General features: G+C 44.3%; 1 protein-coding gene across 7 annotated transcripts in view; it reads left to right on the plus strand.

Moving 5' to 3' along the window:
* The window catches only part of TACC2 (transforming acidic coiled-coil containing protein 2), a 127,989-nt gene that overhangs the window by 56,387 nt on the left and 44,829 nt on the right, over positions 1–26,773 (plus strand). The window contains exon 1 of one of the 7 annotated variants that reach the window (XM_031053919.2): positions 8,451–8,659. The exons of the other annotated variants lie outside the window; for them this stretch is intronic. Coding sequence (XP_030909779.2) covers positions 8,592–8,659 — 68 coding nt within the window. The 5' untranslated portion in view covers positions 8,451–8,591. Of the gene's footprint in view, positions 1–8,450; positions 8,660–26,773 lie in introns of those variants that run through there. 7 annotated transcript variants of the gene reach the window in all.

Below are 26,773 nucleotides of genomic sequence, written 5' to 3' on the forward strand. Positions count from 1 at the left end.
GGGTTGGAGCTGGATGAGCTTTAAGGTCCCATCCAACACAAACCAACCTGGGGTTCTATGAAAAAATCATCTATAGTATAATGTCTACATTTGTTAATTATAACCAGTTTAATAAATTTGGTTAATTATAGCACATTGGTTAATTATTTATTCTAAAGTTCTGATTATTCTGATCAGAAAATGGTGTCATCCCTATTAGTAGTGTATGTGCTTGTTGTAACACAAGTTGTGCCAAGTCTTCTGTGTAATGTTCCTCCATGAAACTGTACTGGACCCATCCGTTTTATCCTGTGTGTAGCTGATGAGTAGCAGAAGTGCTTGAAGGTCTGTTTTGTACCACTATGTAAATTCTGTAATCCAGAGAGAGTTTTCTAAATGAAGGTTAAATGCCACGGCCATGCTCTGAAAATGGAAAGAAACAGTCAGAGGAAGCTGTAAATCAGAAAATACCCCAATATGTTGGCTCTTTCCAGAGGATCATCCAAAATTGTTTGCAGTTTATGGATACACTGCTCTGAATTTCACATTCTGTGTGTGCATTAGCGTAGTCCCTGTTTACAAATCCAAATAGAAACCACCAGAACACATGGTGATTTCTTTCCCCCTTTCACTACAATTCAGCCTCAAAGAGAAGAGAAATAAGTTTAGAACTGAGCTGCTGGGCTCAGGCTTTTAGATTGGCTTGTGTCTCTGTTTGGTTTTGATAATGATGTAGTGTGTTTAATAATGTGTCTGTGTGTGCATAAGAATCTCCCGGATGGGGTAAAGAATTATGTAGTTAAATGATGTTAGTAGAATTACTTAATGCAGAATCGAAATCCAGCCTCAGTAACCAAAAGGTACACTGTCAAGTATCCTTGTGCCTTGAGACCAGCAGCCTTGTCACCCACAGCCTTCTTTAAAGCTGAACTTGGGTGCTTGATCTTTTTGTAACATGAAAACAAGACCTTAATGGAAAGTAAGATGCATCCAGAAGTGAGAATTGAAGAGATCTGTGGGATAAAGCGTAGTTCTTGCATCCTCTTGAAAGGCAAATATATTACTGTCCAAACAACTCTTTGCTGTTATAACCAGTCCCTTATGTAAATACTGCTTGGACTATCTCATGTTTTTATGGGGTTTATCTGTATTAAGGCAAATCAGCTTTGGGAAATAATAGCATGCAAATTGGGCGATGTTTCACTTTGTCACATTTACAGCAAGTGCCTGGATGTCAGGGTGCTGAACATCTGCAAATGCTGTGCCACTGCTCAGTGTTCTGCTGGATGGACCCTTGAGGCATTTCCTCAGTCTCCTTTGTGATTGTGATGGGCACATTATGGACTGTGTCACAGACACTTCATAATCTGGGAGAAGGGCTAAAATATTGCTAGTGAGTGTCACTTATCCTTTGTGGAAACCCTGTGGACAGAGCTGGAAAGCCTTTGTTCCATTCCTTTTAATTGTGCTATGAGGAAGAGAGATGGGCGTCATCTGTTCTGCAGAGCAAAAAGCAAATGCTGTCTTTGTGCATGTCATAGAATCACAGAATGGTTTGGGTTGGAAGGGACCTTAAAGCTCATCCAGCTCCGACCCCTGCCATGGGCAGGGACCCCTTCCACTGGAGCAGATGCTCCAAGCCCCTGTGTCCAACCTGGCCTTGAACACTGCCAGGGATGGGGCAGCCACAGCTTCTCTGGGCACCCTGTGCCAGCGCCTCAGCACCCTCACCAGGGTTCTCACCTGTAGCCTTGCACATACCTATGGTGCTAAATGTGGCTGATGGGATTAGAGGGGTCGGTCCTCCTTGTTGTCAGGTATGGGGGCAGTTTTCTTTCAAAGGCTAAACCACATTGGAGTCAGATCATTTTGAGAGGGTCTGGCTGGATGGAGGACTTCTGCTGATCTCTGAATCCCTGAAATGAAATCGGAGAACCATAAACTGGCTTGAGTTGGAAGAAGCCATCTCTGTCTTATTTAATTTTCCTGAAATAAGCCTGGAACCAATTGGTGCCCAGCAAAAAATCTTTGTATCCAAAAGCAGAAAGTCCCAACAGTCTTCAGGGAGAGCTCTGCTTTCTGCACTGTTGGCTTCCACAAGGTGGTTTTGTAATACTTCCCAGGGAGGAAGCTGAATGTTTGGTGCTGCACACAAAAACAGGATGAGCTTTATGACTTCTGGGTTTTATTTGTGTGATCTCATGTTGAAAAGGAGTGTTCTCCTTTTGCCCACCTTTGGAGAGGCTTGGTGTAAAACAAAGTGAACAACAACCTATGGATTGCCTTCATTTGTGACCAGTACTGATAATCCTGGACTGAGTTTCTTTGAGTGATGTAATCAAACCCAAGAAAGGATTAAACAGGATTCAATAACATAAGGCTTTTTTTCTTTGAGTTAATTTAACCCTTTTGAAAGGGATGTGTTGTTATGGTAAGTTTACAAGCGCATTGAGCAAGGAATAGATGGGAAGTACAAGTGAGGGTTACAAAGTCCCTTTTTGAGGGGTTGGGTTGAGGTCTTGGGGTTTTTTACATGCATATGATGAACCTGATAGTGGTATACCTCTAATGTGTGTCTGGGCACTAGTGCACAAGTGAAGTGATGTTATTTTGTCATAGCAACAGAACGAAAGCATTGAACTGAAGTTACTTAGGTCTTGGAAACTGAATCCCAAGAGTTTCTCATGAGCCTTTGTGGCTGATAGCCCAGAAAGCATCCAACTGTCTTATGAAACACAACATACAAATAGATACCTTCCGTGTAATCAGCCAATCTGTAACAAAAGGACAGGAACAAGCCATGGTCCTGCTCTTCATTCATTCCCTCCATTCCAGGATTTCAAGAGATTATTCCCTGTGAGGGTGCTGAGGCGCTGGCACAGGGTGCCCAGAGAAGCTGTGGCTGCCCCATCCCTGGCAGTGCTCAAGGCCAGGTTGGACACAGGGGCTTGGAGCAGCTGCTCCAGTGGAAGGTGTCCCTGCCTGTGGCAGGGGTTGGAGCTGTATGAGCTTTAAGGTCCCTTCTAACCCAAAACCATTCTGGGATTGTGTCTCCTGAGGGATGTGTTCAGAACTGCTCAGCCCCAAGCAGGAGGATGCTTTGTGTTGCTCAGTGTAGGTTTTTCCAGCCTATTACTGAGTACTAGCACCAAATCCTGGGATGTGTGCTATGTTTCAAGCCAAAATGCTGTGAACTAAGTGCATTTGCTTGTAGCTGATTGTGGGACTGGTACAGTGAGGTTCCCAGATGGGGACCAGATCCTTCAGGCTTCTCCATTTGAACCCAAGGCTAGGGGGAGCCAGTCCTGAGTATGGTGGGCAGGGTGCCTGGAGACCCCCATGTTGTGTGCTGGCAGAGGAGAGCTTCCATAAACCAGCAGCAATTCAACAAATTATAGCTTCCAGTAACTGCATTTTTAAAAGGCAGAGCATAAATGGATGCTTGATGGAAGTGGGAAATGTCTCTGGGTTTCTAACCATGGCTTTGTTCAGGATTGGGGCTCTCTGGGGTACATTCTGCCTGCATGCTGCTCAAAGAGAGCAATTATTTGTGTGTGTTGTAAAGCTTCTCTCTGTATGTGGCTGTGGACAAAAGGGCGATGGTAGCCCTGTGTTTGCTTATTATGACTGTGTATTTTACAGGTTCCCTCAGGCGATGTATGGTAATTTCCTTGCTGTTAGAACAGGTTCAGCAGCATGAAAATGAATATGTTGTTCCACTAATTAATCCATCCACAAGGAATTTGAGAATGGCATTAATCATCTTGCATCGATCCTACAAAACTGGAGCAGTAGAGATACAGGATGGAGATTCAGGATGCAGCCTGGACAAGAGAAGGCTCCTTAAGGGGAGACCTGAGAGCAGCTCCAGTGCCTAAAGGGGCTGCAGGAAAGCTGGAGAGGGGCTTGGGACAAGGGCCTGTAGGGACAGGCCAAGGGGAATGGCTTGAACCTGCCAGAACAGGGGAGACTGAGCTGAGCTCTTAGGCAGAAGCTGTTCCCTGTGAGGGTGCTGAGGCGCTGGCACAGGGTGCCCAGAGAAGCTGTGGCTGCTCCATCCCTGGCAGTGCTCAAGGCCAGGTTGGACACAGGGGCTTGGAGCAGCTGCTCCAGTGGAAGGTGTCCCTGCCCATGGCAGTGGTTGGGGCTGGATGAGCTTTAAGATCCCTTCCAACCCAAACCTCTCTGGGATCCTATGAAATCCCAGCACAGCCTCCATGGAGGCTCCCACACTCGAGGGTGCACTCAGCCCTTGGAAACCTCATCTCCCTGTTTGTGTGGCTCCTTAATTTCATACAACACTTCTGTATGTGGAATCCTGTGGTGTGTTTAGTTCTCACGTTACTGATGGTAATTCACTGCCGACCTCTGAAAGCCTCTAACCCCCCCCCCCCAGCATCCTGAATAGCGCTGTGCAGGGGCCCCTTTTGTTATCTTTGCAGTGGGTTTCCCATGCAGGAAATTTCAATAACTTAAGCAGGCATCTTGGTTATTCATAACTCAATGCCATTAATCTCGCTTGCAATTTAGATTAAGCAGTGACCTTAGCAACCAACCAGTGATCATTGAGGCTGGAGGGCAGTTATTTACTTTATTTAAATGGTTTATATTATAATTTTTATTATCATTTTAATTTGTTTAGAAACCCATTCTAGCATTTGTTTCCTGTGGTCTTCTGTTTATCCTGGTTGTGTCATCACTTGTCACTCCATTTTTCTTTGACTTGGCTGGTGGAAATACTCTGTGTGCTCTGGCTTAATATCCTGAGACTTTGTGTTTGTTCATGAGCAGGATTTCAATGCAGATAACTCATACTGCATTAACCTAGATAAGTGGTGGAACAGACAATGTGTTTATCAAAGCATTTGATCTATAAGAACAAGTTAAATCTGTGAAGCTTTACACCTAGGATCTCCTTGCGTTGTTTTGTGGTGTGTTATATGTGGACAGGGCTCGGAGCAAGCTGCTCTAGTGGAAGGTGTCCCTGCCAGTGGCAAGGGGCTGGAACTGGATGAGCTTTAAAGTCCTTTCCAACCCAAATCCTTTTGTGATTCTATGAAAATCATCTTTCCAGGCTGCATTCAAGGCTTTGAGATCCAGAGGCAATAGCATCTAAATATATATGGGGGGAGATTATGTTTAAACAATAATTATCCTTTTTTACATTTTTCCATCTTTTTTGTTTGTTGTGGTCAACTCTGTTCCTCAGAGCTTTGGCAGCAGCCTTCAGGATACCAAAGAAACCACTTTCTGTTATTGGGATGTTTGGTTTTGCTCTGTCTGTGCAGTTGGCTTTATATGGTGCTCATTTCTGCTCAGTATGTCAATAATGCATTGCAGCTAGGAGGCACAGCTTAATATTCACCCTCTCCTTCCCAAGGGGGATGGATGTGTGAAGGAGGCTTTCTTTCAATAGGTTCTTTGATGTTTCTTTTTGTGTGTGTTTATATCTAGTGTAAATGTCTCGCGCCATGGACAGGGAAGCCAAGAGCAAAGGAAGCAGAACATAAATCTCAGTGTATCATAAACCTTATCCCAGTCGTGTTCAGCTCTGTTTTCTGATGGAAGCCAAAAAATTCAAATTGGGTGTAAGTGACCCAAGTCTGAATTTACATATAAACATGAAACGTAGTAAGACCAAATATTTAGGAGCCTATACAGCGTTTTAAATGGCTAACCAATAGACATTAGGTTTCAATAAAACATTAACGTAGGATAGGCCAAAATACGGCTCTTGCTCAAATGGATGAAACAGGCAAAAAGAGAAAATGATAAATTTCAGGGGATGGGACTGAATACTTAAATAGTGCTTTTCAATTGTGGGATCACAGTAAGTTGTTATGTAGCTGCTCATCCCTAGGCTGAAATGCCTGGGGCATCCTTAAGTCCTTTGAAGCCACAGTGGGATTTCTTTTTTAATGGTTCTTTCTCTTTTTTCAACTACATCTGTGTCTTTTTCAGGTTCCAGAGAAGTTCTTACTAAATGTACTTTAGTGTCAATGCAATTCTTATGTTTTTAAAAGCCAGCACTAAATTTAGTACTAAACTGATGCTCCTTGGCAGGCCCAGAGGATGGACTGGGGCCAGGCAGGAGTGGGAGAGCTCCTTTCTCATCCGAGGTATTTCATTGCAGGGAAAGCCTTCCAGTGCTGCTGATCACACCATGTTTGTGTTCAACTCAAGGTCTTCTGGACTGCTTCTGCCCCATAATCAAAGGTCAGAGCAGCTTTGCATGATGTTGTAGCTGCGTGATGCTTCATTACATGTCCCCTCTCTCTGAAGAGTAAAGAGTGAAATCAGTGATGTAATCCTCTGAGCATCTTAAGTAGTTTAAAGAATAGGTGGGTTTAGGTGGGTTTAACAACAAGCAAAATGAGAGATCCTCTCCATATCCCAACCTAGGGCTGGTCTGCAGACAGCTTTATGGCCAAAACAGAATGGCCTCTTACTGAGTGTTGGCCAGCCTGGTGTTTGTGACACTTGCATCACTTGGTCAACAAGCACTTGCAGAGTCCAAGTCTGAGCTACAACACATCTGTTTTTGAAAGACCATCACAGCCTGGAGTTTTAAAGCTGTTAACTGTGTTCCATCCCTGTGAGGTAACTGTACTCACTGTTACAAATTTCCATGTAACAGTTGATTTGATTTCTGGATTCCTAATCTTCATTTTCCTCATTGGATCCTGTTCATGTGGAACTGTTAAAGTGAGTCTAGAGAATGGCCACAAAGGTACTTGAAGGGCTGGAGCAGCTCTGCTCTGGAGACAGGCTGAGAGAACTGGGCTGCTTCAGCCCAGTTATGACTGGATATGTTTTGACAAGGTGGCATCAGAACCTGGGGGTGAACCGTGGCTCAAGCACCCAATGGGCACCAGAAGTGCTGAAGCTCAGTCCCTGAGTGAGGTAGAACCACCGCTTCTCTGGGGGTCTTGAGATGAGCATTGAGGCACCAAAAACAAGGGTTTGGCTTTCACCAGCAATGAAACAACCCCGTTATGGTAACTTCCTTGGAAGTCTGTGGCTACACAAAGTGCTGGTTCACAAGCTCTTCCCCTTAGTTTAGAAAAAAATAGAGAAAAAAAGACACATTTATTTTGGTGGTGTTCATAAACCAGACTTCATTTTAGGCAGTCTCTGCTTAGTGCTTCATGTTCACTAAGCATCTTTGTTTCTTCTTATCCCAAGAACGACTTATTGTGGGTGCACCCAGAGATACAGAACCTTGCACATGTACGCAGAAGTCCTTGTTTCTGTAGGGCAAGCAAATACTACTGGATTCCCCTTTTTGGAAATAGAGGAAAACCCCAAAAGCTGTTTAAGGTGTGAGCCTAGTGAGGCCTCCACTAAAACATTAAAGCTGTGCCGTGATGAGTGCTTGGAAGTTAGTATGTTCTAATTTTTCCATTAGGTTTCTCTGATCATTTTGACCTCTCTGCCCTGTCACATACCCAGAATTGGTACATAACTTCAGGCCATTTGTGTCCCTGGAGTTTAATTCATAGCATAGATGATAGTGCAACTGATGGGGGTTGGTTTTTTTTGCTCCTTTAATGATGTGAATCATAACTTGTACGTGAAGCATCTGTTATTTCCTGAAGGCAGTGATGTGAAGAGGGATGGTGCCCGGCCCTTTCAGCTTGTTATGCATATGAATTCCCAGTCCCTTGATACCCCCGCAGTGACAGAAGGAGAAGCTTAATTCATAGGCTTTGGAATGCTGTTTGCTTGACTCTGTGGGGTTACAGATCTGTATTAGGTGATGAGCCTCCCCAGTTCTCCACCTCATCATCCAGCAAGGAGGTCCGTGGAGGCAGAAGGAAGCAAAGCAGTTAAGTGTAGGGATCTGTGGGATGGAGCAGTGCCGGACAAGGTCCGCTTCCACATTGCCTTGTTTACCTTGGCTGCTCATAAGATTCTCCCTACATTCCTCATGGAAGATTCCATTTTTTTGCAGAGGGATGAGCTCATTTGCTTGAAGGATCCAAATAAAAGCAGCCGTTCCGCTTGTTAACGCTCTCTGCAGCCACCCCCATGTGCACAACGTGCCTGTTATTAGAGGGAAATATATGCGCGGCATCCAGTGCACACGTGCATTTGCATTTCAAATCAGCTGAGTCAACACAATATAATGGTCCTGCCTGTAGGTCCTTGGAGAGCCACGGTAGCTGACAATGTGTGCTTAAAGGGAGGGTCTGCTTTTCTTCTTTATTTATTTATTTTATGGTTTTGTTTTTGAAGCCAGCCTCAGTCGCCGCTAGTCCCGTGTCAGAGGCACTCGCACGCTGTAGCGGCTTGGACCACTGATGTTTAGCAGATGATCAGCCTGTCACGGTGGCTGGGATCCTATTTTCTATTATAAATAGTGTTCATCTGGACAGAAAGGAGGGGAAGGAAAAAAAGCAGCAAAAGGCAAAACTGGCAACAGTTCAGAGAAGAGAAGCTGCTGCTGAAGTGTTTCTGCTTATACTGCCACTGATGCAAGCAGCTGTTTCCATCTGCACTGCAGTATTGCAGCCTCTACACAGCCAGAGCTCCCGGGGCTCCTTGCTGGTGGAATTACGGAGGAAGCTGGCCTTGCTCGCCTCTAGCTCCAACCCAAGGGCACGCTGAGGATGGGAGGCTCGCAGTCTCTGCAGCAGGCACAGACAGGTAGCCTGCACCGGGAACCGTCAGAGGCCATGTAAGTGTGCATTCCCTTTGCTCTTCTCTTTTCTTCCGCTGTACCGCTGGGCCTGCAGCCCTTTCTGCACTTAACCTGTGTGTTAAGGAGCTGACTTTTGTGTATGAGGCCTTTGTTTAATGCTGACTGCATTCAGCTGGAGACATAGTGAAGGGTTTGTTGCGTATTACAGGTTGTATTTAATGATGCTTTCCCACTATGAAGGCACCTCACTTGGGCTGACCACCTCTGTTCATCGCTGTTGGGCTATAGCTATGTACCATATGTTTTGTCTTTTCATGTTTTGGGTGCATAATCAATCAAACACAATGACCATTTCCAGCAAACAAAACCCCAACCCCTTCCCCCCTCCCAAACCCACCACCTCGGTGTTTTCTATTCACAATGCACAGCATGGAGCTGCATTTCACTGGGGTTTTCAGATCTTCTTTCTGCTTTTCTGTATATAGATACTGTTTTTTCAGGTCACATCATTCTTGTCAGCATCCGTCCCTGTCATGGTATTATATCCTCTGAGGAATCATAAGCAAGGTGTCTTAGACCTCTTCTCACTAAAGGCCAACTCCAAAAGATTCATTAGGGGGAAAGGGAGGAAAAGCAATCAGTGCTTGTTCAGAACAGGTTACCACTTTTTCAGATGGCTAAATCATGTATGGAAGGGCACGAACATGTATGTGCATGCAGAAATAGCAGAGTCATTTCCCACTTGTAAATAGGACTTTGTCATTTATTGGTTGAGGACTGGTCAGTTTACTTAGCAACAGTCTTTTATTCCTAACCCTCCACCCCAGACTCCTAAGCTGACATGCTAGAGCATGGACCTTGCCTGTGAATGGATTTGAGAAGAATTGCCTTGTCTCCTATTGTTATTTCAGTTACACAAATCACATTTGTCTAACATGTCTGAACACTGGGTTCATTTCTGATCATGGATTTTGGTCAGTTTTAGGTATTTATTCACTAGGAATTGTCTATAAACCAGCTTCATAAATATTTTTTAATGGAATGCCTGCTTGTTAAGGTAGATGTGATTATAGTTGAGCCATCCTTTGTATGTTTGAGATAAGTGCTTTAGAGGAATTTAGGGAATGATAGAGCAGTAACTGCTAGGTTTGCCTCTCTAATAGGCCTTACAAGGAGGTATATACTCCCCTTTGTCGTATTCCGGTATATCAGCAGATAGCTTTGCTTGATACAGTTGTCTTAGATTAGTAAGAGACAGGCCTAACAGCATTTCTGCATCCTTTGTTCCTTTGATGTATAGCTTCCCCAATTAAGACTTTTTCTATATAGTCCCACCTTACACAGTACTGACATCCCTCTGCACTGATATACCTCTGTTTTAAGGGTATGATGGAAGCAAAAGATGCCTCGTTATCTTTCAAGTACTGTAAATTACATTTTCATCTGCACAAATTGGTGTTGGTTTTTAACAGTGAGCCAAGGACTGGGCAAGAAGAGCTGTAGCTATAGCAGGGTTCAGTGGCTTTTAGTCACAATTTTCACAGCCTTTTAGGAATGCATTCTGTTGAAAAGCATATTGATCAAGTTTATTGTATATATATATATATATATATATATATATACATATATATATATATACATGTGTATCTATTTGGGGGCACATGAGTAAATGATATAGTCAGCTCTTTCAGTGACTCCTTTTATACATAAGTATACTCATCTTTTGCAGTTAGTCATTCCTGTGGGGTTTCAGTATCATCTTTTAAGGCCCAACATAATCAACAGATTTAGCACAAGCCTCGTTCAGTAACTGTTGATGTCCTTGGGAAGAGTTTGTGAAAGATATCATTAATCTTGTATTAAATAAAGCACTAAAGAATGTGCTGGTTTCTTCACTCTAACTTAATACTCTAAAATGAGATAAGAATGGAGATGTTTCTTTATTCTTGAGCAAGTATGGGCCTGTTTTCCAAAAACAAGAAAATCCTCATGGATGTTGTAGTAATCGGTTCTGGTCTGAGGCTTTGAATTTATACCCTCATCACTGCAACTTCTGCCAGCACTTCTTTAATGAGGTTACATTTAAATCACTTTGCACGGACAAGCAAATTCCTTAATGGCAGTTGAGAGGCAAAAACATCTGGTTGTGACCCAGGCAAGTTGGGTGACTGCCTGTGCAGTTACAGCATCCCTGAAGTGATTGTTTTGGTTGTCAGCAGAGACTGACAGCCCAATGTCCAGAGGAGGCCATGGAGATGCTGCGAGGGCTGGAGCAGCTCTGCTCTGAGCCAGGCTGAGAGAGCTGGGCTGGGGCAGCCTGGACAAGAGAAGGCTCCTGAAGGGGAGACCTGAGAGCAGCTCCAGTGCCTAAAGGGGCTGCAGGAAACCTGGAGAGGGGCTTGGGACAAGGGCCTGTAGGGACAGGCCAAGGGGAATGGCTTGAACCTGCCAGAACAGGGGAGACTGAGCTGAGCTCTTAGGCAGAAGCTGTTCCCTGTGAGGGTGCTGAGGCGCTGGCACAGGGTGCCCAGAGAAGCTGTGGCTGCCCCATCCCTGGCAGTGTTCAAGGCCAGGTTGGACGCAGGGGCTTGGAGCAGCTGCTCCAGTGGAAGGTGTCCCTGCCTGTGGCAGGGGTTGGAGCTGGATGAGCTTTAAGGTCCCTTCCAACACAAACCCTTCTGTGATGGTGTGATGCTATGATCATGGAGGAAGCTTCTTAACAGATTTGGATTTGTTTGCCTTGAGTCCATCCGTTTAGAGGAATGTAAATCAGAAATCATTACCAGAATAGATTTATGTTAGCATCAAAAAAAAGGTGGAGACACAAACAGGTTCCCTAAGTAGCTGCTGGTTTAGGACACCACAGTGTCCTATGATGAACTTCTTTACTAAACACTAGGGAAGGACATAGGAAGAAATTGATGCTGACAAAAGGGTCTAGGTTAAGATTTTAAAGTTTATTGGTGATGAAGTATGTTATTTTGCAAGTGTATGCCAAATTCCCAATTTTAATGTAATTTGTTTCAGCCAGGATAGAAGTATGTGTAATAAACCCAGTATTGATACTGACAGCCTGGGGTGTTCTGTTCATTGTGGAATGTCAGTGGCTCAGTCACCGGCAGCAGACAATTGTCCTTTTATTAAAAGGGTGAAAAAAAGGAGTCAATTTTGAATGATGAAAAAGGGGAAAGCCCAAGGGAAGCCCGTGACAATGAAAGTTAACTGCAGATAAAAGTGGTGTTGGTTCAGATCTCACCATTGACATTCTGAGCACTGTCATGTGCTTTGCAATTTGCAGCGGGCACCCTGTGGTCATAGATTGAGCTAAATCAAGGGCACATTTCAATCAGATCATAGGAATGGTTGAAATAAAAGCAGATGTCAGTGTGATGAAGTTTAGCTTGTGTGAACTGCTTCTGTGAATCTATACTTGCATTGAGTGCCCCTGTGACCGTACCCTCATGTGCACTCTTTGTGCTATACCAACATACCAGTTCTGAGGATGTGGACACAATTCAGCTTGGCAAGTGCTGTCACCTATACACCAACGGTTTTCTTTTTAGCAATAATGTATTTCTATCTCTTGGGAATGCTTTTTAAGTATTATAAACCAGGAAATGTTACTAAATTTGGAGCTCTTGCCCAGTTGTCATCTCCATGTCATTTTCTTTCCCTGATGGAAAGGGTTCCTTTCTATGAGCATGAACCACACCTTCCTTTTGTGGACCATTATGGTTGCTGTCCTTGCGGCAGCTGGGCAGGGTTTACATTCAGTGCCCATTACTTGATCAGCCAAAGGGCTGATGATGTGTCATTTCCTCCCATCAGGAGCTCTCCATGCTGTATCTCTAACATTTTCATCCCCTGCCAATCCAAGAGGAAAATGACTGAAGCCTGAGCCAGCTCCCACTGAAGCTGATGGTGAAATGCCCGCTGGTTTCAGTGGGGGCTGGACCAGGCTCCAAGAAAGAAATTGAATGTTACTGATCTTTGGTAGCAGGCCAAGATGTTGGTGCCCTTCTGGGTTGCTTTCCAGTGTTTCTTCTGCTCTGTGGCTTTTCCGTGTGCGTGTTGGTTCCTGGAAAGACTCAGGAAAATGTAAACTGAATTGACTCAGCCTTGTGCATCAGGGATGTGAGCAGCTGTATGAAGGTGTGTATATATGCATGTATATATTAAGTTATATGTGCATACGTACAGAAACACAGCCCTTGCTTGCTACCACATTGTTCATTTTTCTATCTCCTAAACTTAAAAGAATCTACCACATGGTTCTTAAAAGTCTGGTAAAATATTTGCACAGTTCTGAATGCTCACACATGGGAAAATCATCTTAATGAATATCATAGAATCATCGAATGGTTCCAGTAGGAAGGAAACTTAAAGCTCATCCAGTTCCAACCCCCTGCCATGGGCAGGGACACCTTCCACTGGACCAGGTTGCTCCAAGCCCCATCCAGTGATGGGATATATACACGTTGAAAGCACTGAAAAGAATTTGGGTCTCGTGAGGAGGGGAGGCTTCTGTTTACTGAATTGGTATTTAGTCGGCGTTAATCCCTTGACAGATGTTTCTGTCTGTTGTCAGCATTCTACATAAATTTGTTTTCTTCTTCCTGTTATTGACAGCCATCAGTAAGCATCCCCAAAATAAGGAGAGCATCCTCTATCTACTAGATTTGTCTACCAAAGTGGTTGAATTGCTGGAAGATGTAGGCTCTCCCCTCTTTCAGCTTGAAGCCATTCCCCCTTGTCCTGTCCCTACAGGCCCTTGTCCCAAGCCCCTCTCCAGCTTTCCTGCAGCCCCTTTAGGCACTGGAGCTGCTCTCAGGTCTCCCCTTCAGGAGCCTTCTCTTGTCCAGGCTGCCCCAGCCCAGCTCTCTCAGCCTGGCTCCAGAGCAGAGCTGCTCCAGCCCTCGCAGCATCTCTGTGGCACTTGTCTTTTGCTTAAGAGAAAACAGACCAGAAGTAACAAGCAGATTCTTCTGTCAAGCTCCCCTGCCTTTTATTCCAGCCTCCCTTATTTGATTCCAAAGGATTCATCTCTGAAGTCAATGGCAGCACTTCCTTTGATATGAGAGGTTATTACATCAGCTGCACTATCTGCCACTATAAGTAGGCAGGTCACGTTTAGACTTGAAAATGAAATAAGACCCCAGAATCACTTGCCTTTCTATCAGCAAGGCAAGCCACACATCTGGCAAATCCATGTTGCTATAAAGCTCTTTCTACTCAACAGTGTGCCTTACATAACAGAGCTGCTGCCATCTATTACATGTTATGGCATATGGGCAAATTGAAAAATACAAACTGATGTGGGGTAGTAAAACCATGAATGAAGAGGCATTCCTGCACATGTATTGTGGCTGTCACTTCCAGTCAGAGCTGTTTCACTGCCTGCTTCTGCTTTTGTCATGCTTGACCCAGCAGTCCAAGTAAGTGCTTGTTAAATTGAAATCAAAGGTGCTCTTCAGTTCCGTGTGTTCCAAGAGGTAATAGTCTGGGTGCTTTTAATGTTTCTCTAACATGATTATAGGATGTAGGAAGTGGTTCTGTCTGTTACAAACTCATTTCCTTTATGTTAAGACCTTACACCTGTAGAGTTTTTGTGTTTGCTGGTGTCTTAGATACTATTTCCTTACCCATCTCTGCTGCTCTGTGAATATTTAGCAATGTAACAAACTTCATATTAAGCCCAGGTAAACCAGCTTTTCAGTTGCAAAAGGCAGAGCTGTAATTATAGCTACAATTTCGATGCAGTTTGCATTTTCTTTGAGAAGATGGGTGTGCTTGCTGCAAGAAACAAAGAAATGTAATTTTTACTATGGAAAAACTAAGGAAAAAAGGTGTAATTTCCCTTCAGTTCGTTAAATGTGCTGAAATGGCCACCTGGATTTAGTAGCAGACACTGGGTCTCATGTTTTGTACTTCCATTAGCACCAGAGAGACAGCTTTAATGGGCAAAAATTGAATTAGTTTCCTTTTCCCACCAGAGTCCCAGTTTCTTTTAGGGCATGTTTTGGCCAGAGAGCCTTCATTGATGGGGATACCAGACAAGATAGTAAGATCCCTCCATAGCTGTAGAAATCAAAGTGGAGTTTGCAGCGTAGACTGTCTAAACACATAGCATGCGAACTGAATGTTGGCTTAAACAACCATAGATACCTCTGAGACAGAGCTCAGGGTGATTGTAGACATCTCTTGGTTTTGTTTCTTGCTGCCCTGCAGTGCTGTTTGCTACTGCTCCTCTTCCTCTGCTATGAGGACTGATCAAAGAGATGAATGGGTGCTTGGGAGGAGCTGGGGCTGTTGGCTCTGTTGGGATGAAGAGTAAACTTTGGGCAAATCCGGGGCTTTGCATTTCAAGCTTGATTTTGATTAAGCAGAATTGTTAGAATTATGTTCAAATTTACAAGATAGGGTGTTCCTAAACAAAAGAAGCTTGTTTCTAGGGCTAAAAATGGACCAGATTGCATCTGAAGCCTAGCAGAAGTTAGAATCACAGAAGCTCCTGCTTTTGAGTTTTGATTCCCCTCAGTATAGAAACCTGCACTTATTGGCCTTGTTAATGACAGTTCACTGCTCTCATTAGAAACGAGTCCTGGGTTGTGCTGGGAAAAGGGTTCGGTTGCTAAAGGAGGGGGAGGATGAGCAAGGAATTTGAATCCCTTTGTTTGACTTCCCAAGTGTGCGCCTGTCCCCTTCCAACGCAGGGAAGGGAAGGTTAACTCGTGGTTGCTCACCTATCTGAGCTGTGGCAGTACATCTGGGTGCCAGCTGGTGAGGTGCCACTGCACAGCAGGGATTGCTTTGTCCAACACGCTCTTGTGCTGTGTCAGCACTTCCTGGGTCTGGGCGTTCACAAAGCACCTACCCAAGGGGTTGCTTTGATTGTGTTAGGAGCTGGAGCAGCACCAAGTGTGCCCTTGGGAGAGGGGAAGCTGCAGCTCTGCTCAAGTCAAGGAGAAAGCTCCCAGAGCTACAGCAGAAGGCTCATCCCCACCCCTCAGCAGATGAAATTATCATAGCCCCGTAGGAGGTTTATGTTGTTATTGTTGTTAAGAGACTGAGATTTGTTTTGTCCCTTGCTCCTATTGCTTCCTGGCTGGGTTTCTATCCATGCAGCTGCTTCACATGTTGAAGGAGAGGACTAAAGCTTAGTGAGGGTCTCTGAGAGGTTTTGCACAGCTTCATGTGCAGGGTGGAACATGCAGAATATGGAGCAGGTTGGGGGCAGAGGGACTCTTTTCTCCATTCTTTCCCTTTTAGCAAAGGGACTCCCTGCCTCCCTTCTCCACCCTCCATATAATCCTTATCCCTTTCCTGAAAGGAAGGACCACAAGCATTGCAAGAACACATTCTGATTGCCACATCTCACTATATTCACAAATCTCCGTGCCCCTCAAGGTAAGCCTGTCTCTCCAGCATTACAGGTGTCATATACTCATCTTTGCACTTCATAGCTGCTGTTTTGTTCCCTGGTCCTGCTTTTGAGCAGTGTGACAGGGCAGAGATGTGGATCTGGAAAGCCTTGTTGCATTTAAAGGTTGTTCTAATAAACAAAGCAATTTCAAACCTATGGCTCTGGCTTCCAATGAATTATTGATTGCTTCCCCTTGAAGCCATTGCAGGATGCTATAGAGCAGTGAGCACAGGCCCCTGGATGCTTTCTGAGGAGACAGTTAACAGGATTTTGTTTCCTGGATTAAAACTTCAGAGCTTGGTACTAATGGCAGAGGAAAGATATTTGCCATGGGTATTAAATACTGCACATCGACTACTGATTCAAATCCAGTCCCTAATCTGCTTGGGTGAACAGTGTGGTACTGGCCGGATTATGTGTTAGTTGGTTATAACTCTATTTATCATAGAACCCCAGCCTGGTTTGGGTTGGAAGACATCTTAAAGCTCATCCAGTTCCAACCCAGCCACAGGCAGGGACACCTTCCACTGGAGCAGCTGCTCCAAGCCCTTGTGTCCAACCTGCCAGGGATGGGGCAGCCACAGCTTCTCTGGGCAACCTGCTCCAATTTGTGGTCTTTTCTACCTTAGATGTTGGGGTATCCTACATCTTTGCTGTTCCTTCTAATTTCCTCAGAGATTTTGCATTCAACTATTCAGCAGCCTCTGGTGGTTTAGGGACACGTTAATATATTTGCTATTGTGGTATCTGAAGATGAGTGCCTTTAATTAAGTGGTGTTTTCCTGTTTGTCCTCTGAGAACAAAGCATCTGCCTCGAAAGAGCATAAGGGATTAAAAAGACCTTCAGTGCTGAGCCCTGTTTCTGTAACATCGATGTTGTCATTATGGAGGCTGAAGCCAGTAAAGGGCAAGAGCAGGCAGGCCAGAAAGGATGGGGGTTCATTTCATTATTCATTTTTATCAGTAGTGTTGAAAAACATACCCAGGAAAAGCACTAAAGAAGAAAAACTGACCATGATTTAAAGCAATGTGTGGGACTTCTTGCTAATCAGTTAAAAAAATGATTTAAGTAGTTTGAAGTGCTGCTGTAAGTATGGCATGTTATATCCCGCAGTCTCTTTTCCCTTCAGATGTGGTTTCCCACAGCTCAAGACATTTCTTTCTGGTTTCTGTGTGAAAGCAGGAAATGGCTTTTGTTGGGGGAGTGTGAATTTGGCTTCTGCACAAAATGCTTTCAAAATCGCTGAATAAACAAGCAGAAAGAGCAGGAAAAAATAATTCCTCCTTCCCATATCAGTTATAGTACGAAGATTACTTGGAATACAATGGGCTGCAACCCAAAAATCAACGTTAGGTTTAAGATGATCAGGCTGCTTTAATTCTGCTCCACTTGCAGTTCTAATCCTGTTCTCTAAATATAACCATCCTGTGAGGAAAAACTGGCCTTTTTAGAGGAAGTGATTAATGTTTCAGGGATTCACAAGTTGCTTTTTGCCATCCATTCTGGAAGACACATTTCTAAACAGATCCGTGTGGTTTGGATAACACGTGAGGTGGTATTTTCCATTGCTCAGGTCCCACATTATGATGTGAGAAGGGGAGCCAGAGTGTTTTATTTCTGTTATCTCACCTATGTAAAGAAGGATTCTTGTATCTCGGCTCAGACACTAACTTGTCCATGGGCTTGACGTTGGAGGTTGGTTGCTTTTGAAGAGCAGCGAACAGCAGCACTGTGTAACTGAGCCATATTCCCCCAGTCACACCACATTTACACTGGTGTAAATCATCAACCCTTCAGCTGGACCGTATGAGATGTGCTGGGGCAGTGTTGCACCCTTGGGCTCATAGCATGGAGGAGAAGCAGAAAGCTGCACAAAGCAGAATGGCTCTGTTGCCTCTGCACATGATGCAGAATGATCTTCCTCCCTTGTGTCCCTATATTAAACATTGCTCCTGTCATGACACATCACTTGTGGACCAGGAAATGTCACCTTCAGTGTGGTAGTGATTACTTTCCCAGGGAGCCATGTTTTCCATGAGTCTTGTAGGACTATTTATGCTGAAATAATATTAACATCCTTCTCTGGAGAGGAGTGCCTGCCCTGCTTTCTGCACACATCAATGTCAATGCGAGTTCTTCTGTAATTGCATTGCACTAAAGTAGCTCTTTGTTGTTTCGGTGGAATGGGATTTATTTGATAAAAGCTTTATTCTTGAGAACTGCAAAAGATGCTTCTCTGCTGCCTTGTAGCTCAGGCCATCAAATGAACGTGTGACATTTATCCTGCTCTTGTCTTGGGAATGCCTCTGCTGAGGAGCAAACTGTGGGTGAATTTGTGGAATATTGCTTTTGCTGCAGAAACCCATGAATAGAAAACACAATTCCTATTTAAACCTCCCAGCTTGATTTGGATGTGTTCTTAAATTGCTATCTGTTTTACTCTCCTACAATACCGTATTTATTAGGGGTTTAATGCATCAGAAAGATGGCAGGGTAAAGAATGAAGGTACCTGGGAAATTAACTTCATCCCAGTTCGGGGATTTTTAGTCCATAAAATGGTTTTAAATCTCTGGGATTAAAGAAGCTGGAGTTGTATCTACTTTTTCATTGAGCCATCTCCAGTTTTCAAGTAAAAAATGCAGAAATCTATAGGCCAACAATGGTGAATGTTCTAAAGTAAGGCTAAAATTATTCTCCATCATTTCAGTTTAAACCCGAAACAATCCTGTGATAAGATTGTGGGTTCGTTTTGATTATCAGACTTTCCAAGTCAGAAACCTAAGATATATGGCACTGGTGTTGCAATGCAGGTGAGTAGCACAAGGTGTAATTGCCTTTTCTGGTACATATCTGTACATATGCTGTACCGATCACATAACAGGCAAAAGTATTCCCCCATAAGGTGATGGACTTGCTTAGTACAGACTCAGCACTACAACGCTGCGAATTCCTATTGACTTTTGATATAGTCTGGAGCATTTTGCATTTAACTGGACCAGACCTCAGAGACGGGTGCACTCTGGTTACACCCTGGTAGTCACTCTGTGGCCACCTTGGAGCTACCAAACATGATTTTATTCTATTTCCAAGGCTTGATTCTCATCTTGTGTGTGCAAATCAGTAGTAATGTTCCAGTGGGACAACTGGATTAGGATGTGAGCTGAAGACAGCGTTGGTGATCTGGCTGTTTCCATCTCTGCATCCTCTTCCTGTGACCTCTTCAGTGGTTTGTCTCCTTACAGTGCAGCAGTTTTGTGAGTTTAGGTAATTACAGGGTAGATGATCTTGTCACTCCACACACATACAACAGTGAGAGAGAAGTCCATTAATAGTTAATGGTCAGAAATACGTCCCTAAAGGAACTGTCTTGTTAATGGAGTCTGGTGACATGTAAGTGACATGTTTGTACCTCCCCTGGCTCCTGACTCAATGTAAGCATCAGATCCAGCACTGGCAATACTCCCCATGGGAGAACAGGCACAAGGCAGATGGCTTTCAGTGGTCCTTGAAAAGTCATAGCCTGGGCTGAGGTTACTGCCTTTGCTCTTTGCTGGGCAAAATGTTTTCTGTACTGTTGGATTCTATGGAGAAGTTCTGTCATTTCAGTGGTGTATTTTATTAGAGAGGGGCAATACTGATTGTGGGGTTAAATGCTTCTCACTGTATTTTTGTTGGTTTTTAATACCATACGTTTAGCAGATGCTTGGATGCTGGGTGTGATAGGTAGGCTAATTCAGACACCAAATATTAATATTTAATACCCCAAATAACCCGATGAATCTACCATCGCATCCCTGCTTTCTGTATGTCACTGTACAGGTTTAATAGTAAGACTTTAAGTCTGTAAAATTGAATATAAGACATCTGTAGGGATGTTTTATATTCAAACCATGTAGGTGAACAATGACATAAGTAACAATCATGTTAAAAGAAGCTAATTACTGTGGGATGTCATGTTAGGTGGAAGTCACTGAGTAGGCAAATACTGTACAAAAACGACAGCACACAAAGCAGACACATCTTTGAAATGATCCTAACCTAGTGTTGGGTTGAAAATACAACCTTTGCTTGTAGCTGCAGACTATCTGTGTTACTTGTGAGTAGGCCCTTGGGTCAGCTAATGGCTGCTGGCCTGAATGGTAATGGGTTCTCCAGGAAAGGAATTACCATTCAGGCTGTCTTGATGATTCTGAGTTATGATCCAGAGCTGTATTTGTAAGAGTCAGAAGAAATAAGGGGGAAAAGAAAGAGGGGAAAGATTGGTTTTATCTCTGTATTACAGTATTGTGCATCTGCAATGCGAGTGATGCCAGAAGATGAATTATGAGGTTGTCAGTTATTAAATTTTGTATAGACGAAGGAGAAAACCCTCTAATATAATATGTACTGAGCAGTATTATTCCCCTACTCCGGAGTGTGCACACATCCATAGCAAGAAGCCATTCGTGCCATTAAGAGACCCCAGGCTGAGGGGGTAAGACAGACTTGAGGTGGATGCAGAACTGAACAGACCAAGAACATGTATGTGTAGCAGTTCAGTGGCAGAGTTGAGAGTAGGATTGGTGCCTCTCTGTTCTCTTTGTTGTTGTTTATTTGGTTTGGGGTATTTTAAGAGCTATGTGGAAAAATCAGTTTAAGCATTGAAAATAGCACTAGGATACCTGAAAAGCTTATATCAGACTGTGTACAGTGAAAGAGCTTAGACTGAAATGAATGTGCATTTCTGAGTGCCTTGCTTCTCTGTCTTTAGAAATGGTAATAGTACTGAGTGTCTATTAAAATCTATCAGCCAGTGTGGCTCTTCCTGGGGCAGTTTATGTGCCTGCTTAAGTAACACACAAACCATATTGACCTCAGAAGTAATGGAAGGATGTCCTGCATCCTTGGTTGTGATCTCATCAGTAAACCAGGCCTGAATTATTCATGCAGGTTTTATGAGGATCGGCTCTGAAAAGGATAGATGGAGGTGAGATTATGGAACTTTTTCTGCCTTTTTGTACCCAGGTCATCTCCCCATGGGATTTATAGAAATGAAAACCAAAATTCATCTTCAGTACTAAATTCAACATTTTAAGAGGCTGGGGTTTTTTCCTTCCTTATTTAGACTCATCTCATGTGTGCGATAACTTGTTCAGTACATACTCATGTGAAATTTATACCTTACCTTTATGATATACCAGCTACAGATGCTTTGGAGGGCCAGATGTGATGGAATCTGTGTGTTACCTTTAGGTGTTGCCATAGGTGGTGCTTATGTACCAGCACAGCAGTATTTGCTCATTTGGGTCCTTCCAAAGCATGGCTCTGGACTCCATGTGTGCCTTGGAGCCCTGCCTGTACCTCTGGTGCACTGAAATTCCTCATTATGGGAATTAAGCACTGTGTGATGTCCTCCTTGGAGCAGATGCCTCATGTGCCCTTATTTGTCATTTGATTCTTAAGGCCCAGGGAAACACATCTGCAGATAACTTGAGTGTGGTTGCATGTGGCCATGATGATGGTGAGAGGTGATGGATGTGCTTGGGCAGCCCTTTTCCTGTGAACTGAAGATGAAGTGGAAAGGAAGGCAAAATATCCATTCAGTTGATATTTTGTGGCCATAGGGCCATAGAGATGCTGCAAGGGCTGGAGCAGCCATGCTCTGGAGCCAGGCTGAGAGAGCTGGGCTGGGGCAGCCTGGACAAGAGAAGGCTCCTGAAGGGGAGACCTGAGAGCAGCTCCAGTGCCTAAAGGGGCTGCAGGAAACCTGGAGAGGGGCTTGGGACAAGGGCCTGTAGGGACAGGCCAAGGGGAATGGCTTGAACCTGCCCGAGGGGAGACTGAGCTGAGCTCTTAGGCAGAAGCTGTTCCCTGTGAGGGTGCTGAGGCGCTGGCACAGGGTGCCCAGAGAAGCTGTGGCTGCCCCATCCCTGGCAGTGCTCAAGGCCAGGTTGGACACAGGGGCTTGGAGCAGCTGCTCCAGTGGAAGGTGTCCCTGCCTGTGGCAGGGGTTGGAGCTGGATGAGCTTAGGCTGCCTTCCAACTCCAGCCGTTCTGGGGTTCTGTGACTCTAATTAGTGGATAGAGTTTCTTAGTACCAGTGAGAAGGATGAGTTTATGCAGTGCTACCTGGGAATCAGTGGCAGGTATGAGAAATCTCAATTACTCTGAGAGGAGACATATTCCACTAATAAGACAGATGTAACATACTTCTTTCAAAGTGCAAAGCTTGGAAGAATATATACAAATTTAAATACAGGTGAACAGCAATGTTCTCTTTAGCTCTGATGAAGCAAATTCCCCTGAAGCTGCTCTTTATGTCATTACTCATGATTCCACAACCCCAGCTGGTGGAGAGCTGCTCTTTTGGCTCCATTGCCCATTCCCCACTCCCAGCACAGGAAGCTCTTCTCCATAATGCAGTTCCAGCTCTTGGCTGCAAAAATTCATACTACCACATACCCATTCCTCTCCAGACTATCCATATTGCACACCAATAGGTCAGTGCTCCATGAGGTAGCTAGGCATGGGATGGCCTTGCCCATGGCAGGGGGGCAGGAACTTGGTGATCTTAAGGTCCTTTCCAACCCTAACTAGTCTATGATTCTATGTTCTGGGTGTTTTTCTGAAGCTATATCTAAATAAAAACTCTATGGATTTGACATTTACATTCATTTTATATATCAGACCTCCCTTTCATTCCTGTGAAGTAAAACCAGTGTGCACACTTGCACTGGTTGTACTGCTGTTGTGTGAATGCCAGAAGAACCTGAGACAGATGGCAGGGTTCCTGATGTTGCTGAAGGCCACAGCTCTGTTGCGAACTACTTAATGAATCAGGTTTCCAAGTGACAACTGGAATGGCCTCACTTCAGTGGCTAAAGAGGGCAAGCAGTGAGGATGTGGAATGCAGAAATCCCATTCTTGCTCCCTGTGTGCTTCCAGCTACCGTGACCAAAGGGCAATTTTTCACTCTGAAATCAGGGAGGACATAAAATTATAAGCATCTGGGGCTTACAGAAAAGGGTTGTGTAACTTATGAGGCTGTGTTTCTGCAAGGCCAGAGGTGAAGAGAAGTCAACCCCAGTGACTCCCTTCTGTATTCCCTCCAGAGATTTATTGAACAGGCTGGGCAAGACCTCAAAGTGTCCAGCTGAGAGTGGGAGTGCTCCTGCTCCACAAGCTGATGTAGTGGTGCCAGATATGTATTAGTCTGATATCAATCTTGGCTGCTCAGTTCTCCCCTGCTTCTCGACCCCATCTCTAGGTGTTACATTTGCTGTTTACTGGCTATCTTTTAAGAAGGGAGGTGAAAGAGATGGACTGAAAGAAGGTTTTGTATTCTGTTGCTACCAGCTAATCATTTGGTAGTCTACAATCTTCAACTTTTGTGCCTGTTTACGAAAAACCAAAGAATACTGATCATAGAATCCTAGAATCCCAGGTTGGAAGGGACCTCAGGGATCATCTGGTCTAACCTTTTTAGGCAAAGCATGACCTAGACTGGATGTCCCAGCACTCTGACCACCCGAATCTTCAAAATGTCCAGTGATGGGGAGGCCACCACTTCCCTGGGGAGATTATTCCAATGGCTGATTGTTCTCATGGTGAGAAGTTTTCCTTCTGTGTCCAGTAGGAATCTCACCAGGAGTAACCTGTGCCCATCACCCCTTATGGTTTTCATGTGAGTCCTTGGGAAAAGGAGTCTCCATCTTCTGTGTAGCCACCCTTTAAATACTGGAACACAGTGATAATGTCTCCTCTGAGCTGCCTTTTCTCTAGGCTGAACAAACCGAGCTCTCTCAGCCTTCCCACATATGGCTTCTCAGTCCTTTGATCCTCTCTGTGGCCCTTCTTTGACTCTTTCCAGCCTTTCTGCATCTTTTTTGTATAGCAGGGACTAAAACTGAGCACAGTATTCCAGCTGTGGCCTGAGAAGCAGTGAGTACATAGGATAATGACATCTTCATCTCTGCTGGTGATGCCCTTGTTGGTGTTCCCCAGCATCCTGCTGGCTTTCTTTGCTGCAGCTGCACACTTTTCACTCCTATGGAGCTTGTGTTGACCAGGACTTCCAGGTCCCTTCCCACAGAGCTGCTCTCCCCAAGTAAATCCCATCTTGTGCTGCACTCCTGGATTGTGTTAACCCAGGTGTAAGACTTTGCACTTGTTGAACTTCATAAGGTTCTTGTTAGCCTCTCCTCCATCCTATCCAGGTTATCCTGCAGGGTGGCTTTTCCTTCCAAAGTATCTACTTCCCCACTCAGCTTGGTATCATCCACAAACTTAATCAGGCTGCACTTGATAGAATCACAGGATGGTTTAGGTTAGAAAAGACCTTAAGATCACCTGCTTCCAATGCCCCTGCCATGGGCAGGGACACCTCACACTAGACCAGGTTGCTCAAAGCCCTTTCCAACATGGCCTTGAACACTGACAGCGATGAAGGGGTCTGGATGATTCCATCATCTGAATGATTACATCCAGATTGGTTATTAAGACATTGAACAGCTTTGGGCCCAATATCTATGCCAGGGGTGGGAAGAACAGAAAGATATGCCACCTTATGAAGGCAAGCTCCTGCTAATTTCCCAAGCTGGCTGAAGAGATGCATAAACGTATGTTCCTTCCTGTAGCTTTTACTCCATTGCTAGCCCACAGGCTGGTCTTACAGACTCAGACTCTGCACTTGCATCCCCATCTCCACAATGACATGAGCTGGGGCCATCAGATAAACTCTCCATCTCTAAAACCCACCTTTCCCATCTCGCTGCATCCTTGGCTGGAACTTCAGAATAATCTAGATGATGCAAGGGCTGTTCCTTTTGTGAGAGCCCTTGTTATCATCTGCCCACAGCTGGATCTGTATTATCTGCCCACTGCTGGATCAACAGCTGGATCCGTGATGGCTGCTTGAATTGGTGCTGATTCTCACGGCGTATCACAAGTTGGCAATCTGTTTTACCCCATGAACATTACAGCAACATTACTTCTTGTTCTGTGTATTCCCTGTGTTGCTCTGAGAAAAGACATTATGAATAGAACTGGCTCAAATATGTAATTTCCTTTTTACAGGAAATCCTGTTGTTCTGGGAAAAAATTTCTCTTGCAGTTTAAAGTAGTCTTAGAAGTAGTCTTTGAAAAATACCCTATGCAAGAGAGACCATTGGTCTTTTCACTAAGGAAATCTGAACACAGGATCTGATTTTTCCAGGATATATGTAATGTAAACCTTGGAGCGTAGTCTTGGTATGTGCTTCCAGGCTTTATGCCCTTTCCCAGATTCCAGGCTATGACAGTGTTGGTCTGTTATTGAGCTTCCCTTTGTATGTCTTTGTTAAATACCGTATTTTGCCAGCACAGTTGCTACACCTAACAAATTCAGCAGCATTTGGATCATGGTTAAGGCAAGTCTTACTTGATTACGGTGCTGCTTATAGAGGGGTGCTGCTGAGAATTAGGAGTGTTTAATCAGGGTCTTTTGGGAATTATTAAATAGTGGCAAAGCAAAGTGTTGTGCTGGAGCTCAGGCACCACAGCTGTCCGGGCATGGACTCAGGTTCTCCAGAGGGGAAGCTCATACAGTGAGCAGAAAAGAGCAGACATTTCTCTTTACTTCAAATGCTTATGCCCAACTCAACCAAAAAAGTGACCAAGTAAAGGTAGCTTGTTTAAATGGGAGATAAACGTGTGCAGAGTCTTTCCATCCTTTGAATAAAGGAGGACTGCTCTATCAAGGCAGTTTAACAAAGTAGTTACAAATAGGAATAGGACATGGAAATAGAGTTTTTTCCCATTTCCCTTATATTTCACATTTAGATATTTACTGTAAGTTACCTGTGCTATGCAGGCAGGTTGGAACAAAGGAGTCTAAACATTATTGTTTTAGTATTACAGAGCAACACTTTGAGTTCAAACTGAAGAGAGTAGAACATTAACTAAAGATAGCACAATGAAGCCTTATGTGAAAGCCTGAGCAATATGAATTACCTTTTGTTTAGTTGGTTTAGATGATAACTTTCTAGGTTTATTTTTATGATACAAGAAACGTTTCTCTACGGGGAAAATATCACTCAGCCCCGGATCTTTTTGATTCTCCAACTTAAAGGTTTCCTGAACCAGCTCTGGAAGGAGGAGAAAGCATTATATTGTTGAATACCTGTTGTGCAGCTTTATTTACAGAAGCTTTTTGTTTGCAGCTATTCTTAACTTAAAATACATCGAGCTTCAAACATGGTGCATCTTTGAAAGGATATAATTTAAAATGCTGCAGGCTGCTCCTTCCAGTTTGACTGTTCTGGGGCCTGCTGAATGTTACAGTTGAAGCACTGACGCAAAGATGGTATTTCGAGGAGCTGCAGCAACAGATGTAATTGAAAGCCAGACATGCTATTTTTGAACAGGTCCCACAGGTCCCCCAGTGACATAGAATCATAGAATCCCAGCCTGGTTTGTGTTGGAAGGGACCTTAAAGCTCATCCAGCTCCAACCCCTGCCACAGGCAGGGACACCTTCCACTGGAGCAGCTGCTCCAAGCCCCTGTGTCCAACCTGGCCTTGAGCACTGCCAGGGATGGGGCAGCCACAGCTTCTCTGGGCACCCTGTGCCAGCGCCTCAGCACCCTCACAGGGAAGAGCTTTTGCCTCATGTCCAACCTAAATCCCCCCTATTTCAGTTTGAACCTATCACCCCTTGTCCTATCACTACAATCCCTGATGATGAGTCTCTCTCCAGCATCCTTGTAGC

The sequence above is a fragment of the Melopsittacus undulatus genome, chromosome 4, assembly GCF_012275295.1.
Source record: "Melopsittacus undulatus isolate bMelUnd1 chromosome 4, bMelUnd1.mat.Z, whole genome shotgun sequence".
Lineage (NCBI taxonomy): Eukaryota > Metazoa > Chordata > Aves > Psittaciformes > Psittaculidae > Melopsittacus > Melopsittacus undulatus.